Source organism: Argentina anserina, chromosome 3 (assembly GCF_933775445.1).
Source record: "Argentina anserina chromosome 3, drPotAnse1.1, whole genome shotgun sequence".
NCBI classification, from domain to species: Eukaryota; Viridiplantae; Streptophyta; class Magnoliopsida; order Rosales; family Rosaceae; genus Argentina; species Argentina anserina.
Genome location: NC_065874.1, coordinates 11,808,472 through 11,815,350, shown reverse-complemented (window position 1 = coordinate 11,815,350; position 6,879 = coordinate 11,808,472). Strand labels below are relative to the sequence as shown.

General features: G+C 39.7%; 1 protein-coding gene across 1 annotated transcript; it reads left to right on the top strand.

Moving 5' to 3' along the window:
* Window positions 1-333: 333 nt before the first annotated feature.
* LOC126789141 (dynamin-related protein 5A) lies at window positions 334-5,286 on the top strand. Its single transcript, XM_050515221.1, has 8 exons — window positions 334-739; window positions 1,265-1,456; window positions 1,536-1,742; window positions 1,905-2,333; window positions 2,612-2,839; window positions 2,934-3,129; window positions 3,585-4,251; window positions 4,895-5,286. The coding sequence occupies exons 1-8, from the start codon at window positions 368-370 to the stop codon at window positions 5,079-5,081; spliced, it is 2,478 nt and encodes an 825-aa protein (XP_050371178.1). The 5' UTR covers window positions 334-367; the 3' UTR covers window positions 5,082-5,286.
* The last annotated feature ends 1,593 nt before the right edge of the window (window positions 5,287-6,879 follow it).

The window sequence follows — 6,879 nt, the reverse complement described above, 5'->3', positions numbered from 1 at the left end:
TCTGTTTGTGTCCAACAAAAATTTTATGTGCCGTACAGACACACGTGTCCGTATCTGTACTACATAGTAACTTATCCTTGGTCGGAATTTTACGCCGATGACAGAGACCATTTAAGGGGGTATATTATGACGCCTGGTTTGGTTGCTGGTTTATGATTACCGCATGTGCGATGCACTTAGTTCACATCCAAATCCAAACTCACCAAGGCCAATAACCCAAAACCCATGCCCCGACCCGGCCGACCCACCCATCAACACCATCCCTAACGCCCTCATTTCTCAAAATTCAAATTCAAAACCCCAACACACACACTCCTTCACTTCCCGCTTTCTCTCTCCTCTCTTTCTCTCTCTTTCTCTTCCTCCGATGGCCACCGTCCCCACCACAACCGCCTACCTCACCACCCCAACCAAAACCCCAACCCACTCTCGCAAACACCCCCACCCCAACTCCCCCGCCGCAAACGACATGTCGTCTTTCTCCTCCTCCCTCGCCAACTCCAAGTCCCGATTCGAGGCCTACAACCGCCTCCAGGCCGCCACCGTGGCCTTCGGCGAGAAGCTCCCGATCCCCGAGATCGTCGCCCTCGGCGGCCAGTCCGACGGCAAAAGCTCCCTCCTCGAAGCTCTCCTAGGGTTTCGATTCAATGTCCGCGAGGTTGAGATGGGCACCCGCAGGCCTCTGATTCTCCAGATGATCCATGACCCCACCGCTCTCGAGCCTCGGTGCCGATTTCAGGTCATTTCTCCCTTTTTCCCTCTCCAATTTTATTGTTTAGGTCATGCATTTGTGGTTATAGTGTTTCTTAGTGGATTCTGTTGAAATAGGAGAGAATTATTGAGTAGAAATTGAACTTTAATGTCTCAAAGTTACGAACATTTGGAGGAAATAATGAAAATATTGCGATTTTCGTGTGCATTTTCGCAATCGTGATTAGAATGTAGGATGTTAATGTCTAGAAATTAGACAATACAATGTTAATGTGTAGAGATTAGTGTTCGTCGGGATAGTTTCAGAAGTATGTCCAATTAGTTCTCCTTTATTCGTCGAGGTAAAGAATGCAGATAGAATAGGTGGAAGAGTCTAAGAGGGATATTAGATTCTTGCACTGCAGAAAACTTGAAATTTTAGGGGTGTCTAGCGGTTCTGGTGAATGCTGTTATGTTTCTTTAGCACCTTGGATATAATCTACTAAAGTGTCTCGTGTGCTTTATTAGATTGTTTAATCGCACCATTTACTCATTGCCAGAGTTTTGTAAACAGGAGGAAGATTCTGAAGAATATGGAAGTCCAGTTGTGTTGCCATCTGCGATTGCAGATGTTATAAAGTCCAGAACAGATGCGCTTTTGAAGAAGACGAAAACTGCAGTTTCTTCCAAACCAATTGTGATGAGAGCGGAATATGCTCATTGTCCAAATTTGACAATTATTGATACTCCAGGCTTTGTTCTTAAGGTGATTTTCAGTTTGAGATGGTGTAACTTAATTGTGAGTTATTTAGATTTGGGTTGAAGGTTTGAATTACTGTTGGCAGGCGAAGAAAGGAGAACCTGAAAGGACACCTGAAGAAATTCTATCGATGGTGAAGTCATTGGCTAGTCCTCCCCACCGCATTCTCCTGTTCCTTCAACAAAGCAGTGTGGAGTGGTGCTCATCCTTGTGGTTGGATTCCATTCGTGAAATTGATCCGACATTCAAAAGGACTATAATTGTTGTCTCAAAGTTTGATAATCGTCTAAAGGTATGACAGTTCAGCATGGCTACTGTATGGTATATAATGTTGGGGAAATTTGGCAATATTGAATAGTTCACTCATGAAACTAATTTTAGCTTCCTTGATTATGCACACAAGTACATTATATTGTTTGATACATCAATTTTGATTATAAAGTTACATATGCAGGAATTTTCTGATCGGTGGGAAGTGGACCGCTATCTGAGCGCAAGTGGATACCTTGGAGAAAACACTCACCCATATTTTGTTGCCTTGCCAAAGGATAGGAATACCATTTCAAATGACGAGTTCCGCAAGCAAATATCTCAGGTAGATTCAGAAGTTCTACGACATCTGCGTGAAGGTGTGAAGGGAGGATTTGATGAAGAAAAGTTTAGGCCTTATATTGGTTTTGGCTCTTTGAGAGAATATTTGGAGTCTGAACTACAGAAAAGGTATAAAGAAGCTGCTCCAGCCACTCTTGCATTGCTTGAAGAGCGCTGCTGTCAAGTCACCACTGAACTAGCCATGTTGGATTCAAAAATACAGGCCACATCTGACGTTTCTCAGCTTAGAAGATCTGCAATGTTGTACACAGCTTCGATAAGTAATCATGTGGTGGGTAATCTTAGTCATAACTTTTAAGATTAAACACAAATTTTAAATTGATTTTTAGACTTATGACGTATTGTTTTGGATAAACCGTAATGCTTATGTAAGATTATATTAACTCTTTCAGAACTTCCTGTAATGGGCTTCTTCTTAAATTTGAATAGCATGGGGGCAAGTATAAACTCCTAATTAACCTTTAGAGATTTTTTTTTTGAATATCTGATAAAAGTTCCCTGTTACTGATACATGTTTATTTTGGTTCGTGTTATTGATAAATGTTGAAGGGGGCTTTGATTGACGGAGCAGCAGATCCTTCCCCCGAGCAATGGGGAAAAACAACTTTTGATGAGCGGTCAGAAAGTGGTATTGGTGGTTGGCCTGGTGTTACAACAGAGATAAGGCCTCCCAATGCTACTCTTCGACTGTATGGGGGAGCAGCATTTGAAAGGGTGATGCATGAATTTCACTGTGCTGCATATTCAATTGAATGCCCTCCAGTATCTAGGGAGAAGGTATGTTTAGCTAGTTGCTGCTAAATCAACTTAGCTCGGAAGTTTTCATTTTGATTATCTGTAGGCAGGCTAGTTCTAAGTCTTCTTTTAATAGGTAGCAAATATACTACTTGCCCATGCTAGCAGAGGTGGGGGTAGAGGAGTGACAGAGGCAGCTGCAGAGATTGCACGTGCTGCTGCTCGATCATGGCTTGCTCCTCTTCTTGACACTGCATGCGATCGTCTTGCTTTCGTTTTGGGAAATCTCTTTGAGCTTGCTTTGGAACGGACTCACTACCGTGATTCAGAAAGTAAGTAGCTATAAGTCCCATTAAACTCTTTCTGCTTGTACCAACTCTCCAACTTTATCCTTTCGAAAAAATAAAAACAGAAAACAAAAAACAAACGCTTTCTGCTCTACTACTCCTGTTTCCTTCTACTTGTTAGCTTCTTCTGTATCAGTGACCCCAAAGAGCTCCAAAAAAGTTGGTAGAAGTTTTTTTTATACTCTTTGTTCTCAGTTAGGGAAGTTAATAGGTAATTTGGTATCTGAAATACACAAAGGGGCTGGGATGCTGTGGAAGTAGTGAACATTGAACAATCACAAGTGGATTCAATTAGCAACTATAAATTAGCACTAATTATACTGCTGTCTTGATCTTCATCCATATGTTTTTTTTGGTATATAATTAAATTCACCCTTGTCATTAGTGTAATTTCATGAATTTCTGATATCAAAACATTGGCCTTATTGTTCACTGTGTAGATGGGAGGAAATCAGAAAATATGGATGGGTATATTGGTTTTCATGCTGCTCTAAGGCAGGCTTACAATCGGTTTATAAAAGATCTTTCTAGACAGTGCAAGCAACTAGTCCGCCACCACCTGGACTCTGTTACAAGTCCATACTCATTGATTGGTTATGAGAATGATTTCCAAGGAGGTTATGGCTCCAGTGCAACCTCTTTTGTCAGATCTAACCAGTCCTCAGTCAATTCATTTTTACTTGAGCTGTCTGATGTCACAATGATAGATCAGGAGAATATCCCTCCAGAAAAGAATACGCAGCAAACAACTCCAGGAAAAGGTTCAGAGGCTAGAGATTCTCTTCGAGAATGCCAAATGACTGTGCCTGAGACCCCATCACCTGAACAGCCCTGTGATGGTGGTGCAAAGAAGGATCTTGGAAATGCCAATGATATTGGACCTAAAAAGCGGGTATCAAGAATGGCAGGCAATAACAAATATTTTGACAATGTAAGAGCACAAAATGGGGGTGCCCTTCTCTTTGGAAATGTTGATGATGCTTTAAGATCAGGCTCACCTTATTCAGAAATATGTTCATCCGCTGCACAGCATTTTGCACGCATACGTGAAGTTCTTGTTGAGAGAAATGTGTCCTCAGCTCTGAATTCTGGGTTTCTAACCCCTTGGTAAGTCGCTTCTTGATACATACTTTTAGCCCCTTATCATCTTCCCCTCGGTCTTTAACTTTCCCTGTCCATCATAAGCAACATATTTAGGTTATATCATATTTGCTTGATTTGTTGTTTGCATTGCTACTTTTACTTTACTATGAAACCCAGATAAATTTCAGATTACTGGAAGAGTCAACTGTTTTTCACTGTGTTAGAATATCAAATATCCTTAATTCCACTTGCTGATCTCAAAAATTTCCATTTCATCTAGTTTAAGTGTACTTTTTTGCAAGTCAGGAAAACTGTAAATGGTTTCCCATTAAAATGATAAAAAGAACTCCAGCATTTCTAGATTTGTGTATCAAATTGTTTTTGTTGTCTTTCTTTCTTTCTTTCTTTCTTTTACTGGTATTCCTTTTCGTATGAAAGTACTAGCATTCTTTGGAAATATTACTTTCATATGGCTAGATACTTGGTATGCTGAAAATGCCTTATTTATCCTTTCTTTCAATCAATTTCGCTTATATTTATCCTAGCTCCCAGACCATTTGTGCAAAAATGCAAAATCAAATCAGTGCCTGCTTTTCTCGTTGGAATTTTACCAAGTATTATTATTAAAGGGTTATAATGTGTCATTACTTTTGTCTTATCACTGCAGTCGGGATCGGCTTGTTCTGGCACTTGGTTTGGATTTGTTTGCCGTGAATGATGAGAAATTCATGGACATGTTTGTTGTCCCTGGTGCAATTGATATGCTACAAAATGAGCGGCAGTCACTCCAGAAGCGTCAAAAGACACTCCAGTCTTGCTTGATTGAATTCAAGACTCTTGCTCGAGCGCTTTGATGGTAAAAACAAAGTTTTGGAGAGGTTATCTCAGTGCTTCACATCCAGTAATCGTTTGAAGTTCCCATTTGGTGTGGTGTTAATTTCTTGTTACCGCACGAATGATTGAGTTCTCTGTAAGGCCATGTTGTAGTGGTTAATTTACGGCCATGTTGTTCACTTAAGGTTTTAGCTGGAAGATGATGACACTAAATTTGTGTGTATATAAGCGAAGAATTTTTTCGAAGATTCAATGACTACTCAATTCAGAATTGAACTGTGCAGCAAAACTCAAAATGATATTAGATAAGGATTATGTAGGCTGAGCTCCAAAAGAATGAACTGGACGAACTCATTTCTGCGGATGCAAGAACTAGAAAATTCATTGTGTTTCTGCTTGATACTAAACGACTAAATTACAAGGAGCCTATACTAGTTGGTAGTGAGAGGAAATTAACTCAAAGTGAAAGGATTCAACTTTGAACTTGTTGGAGATGCTATTGAAGGATTGTTTGAATGTGGGGGATGACTCCAACGGAGCAGTAGCTGGTTTGTTTTAAATTTTTGTAAACAGAAAACAATAATAATTGAAGAATTTAACCCGTAAGTCTGAAAAGCATAGACAGCTACAATAATATGTGATGGACTAACTGAAATTGGAGCACTATTCATGAACCTGTGATCACACAGGAAGAGGATATGACTGGTCCCGCTCCTCTCCAACCTTGCATGTTCCATTCCCAAAGGCAAGTGTCCCTAATCTTTGGGGACCTAGCTAGTCCGACATTATAAAGTTTACTATTATTACAATAATCATCAAGGTGGGGTTTTGTTGTAATCACTCTAATCACTCTGATCACTACTGCTCACCATTCACAGACAACCTCATTGTAGGTTTTAATGACTACTGGCCATCGCCAAATTTTTTGAAGACCAAATTCAGTAGGAGTAGTTATGTATGCCATTCCTTTGAGAAACACTCCAGGCCGCATTTAGGTCTTCATCTCGGTGTGAACATGTGACCTGGAGGCTGGAGTGTTCATATAACTTGCGGTGAATAGTTTAGTCCTTCTGATTTACTTAGATTTACTTTTACGTGCTAGAATTTTGTATTGACAGTGTAAAAATAAAAATGTACAAGGTGTGTATATATTATATCAAATCGACGAAGATGTTTATACGTCTGGTTAGGTTGAAATTTTGTCTCTGGTGTACGCATGCACATCTCAAGAATTTTCGTCCTAGACTCGCTAGATCGGATTTCAATCTACATAGCGCGCAGGACAAATACAAGTTGCAATAGTCAGCAAAATACAATTAGTGAAATTGACATGTCTTTATCTTACATTTATATTTCGAAGCATTTTGGTCCAACTTTGGACTTGGTTCGTATGAGACTATGATAGTGACCATCTGATCATTTACAAATCGGACGTGCTCCATTTTTATTAGATGATTCACCTCAAGAGTGGGTCAAATTGCTTGCATGGGATTCAAGAATTATTAAGTTTTAAGTCTTTCTTTGTACTTTGAGGAGTACCTCTTTCATATCCCATGTTTAACATGGATGACCTAAATGGCTCTCCAAGTGTTAGAAATTTTGATAATAATAAGTTTCTTAAGCAACGTAAACAACTCAAAAGCTACAACCAGTATGATCGTCTGTCGAACTATTAACTACATTTTACTTACAAAAAGACAGACTATAGCACTTAGGATGTAACTATAGTCATTTGCCAATGCCATTATCCATCATCCATCGTAAAAGAATTGAATCTTTCTACAATTATCATTGCACCGTACCTTGGCTCCAAACTAG

Excerpts from the sequence above, each read along its gene's own strand:
- LOC126789141 (XM_050515221.1), top strand. The coding sequence starts at position 368 with ATGGCCACCGTCCCCACCACAACCGCCTACCTCACCACCCCAACCAAA. Across the intron at positions 2,840-2,933 it reads CTCCAGTATCTAGGGAGAAG|GTAGCAAATATACTACTTGC; the intron begins GTATGTTTAGCT and ends TTCTTTTAATAG. Across the intron at positions 4,252-4,894 it reads TCTGGGTTTCTAACCCCTTG|TCGGGATCGGCTTGTTCTGG; the intron begins GTAAGTCGCTTC and ends TTATCACTGCAG.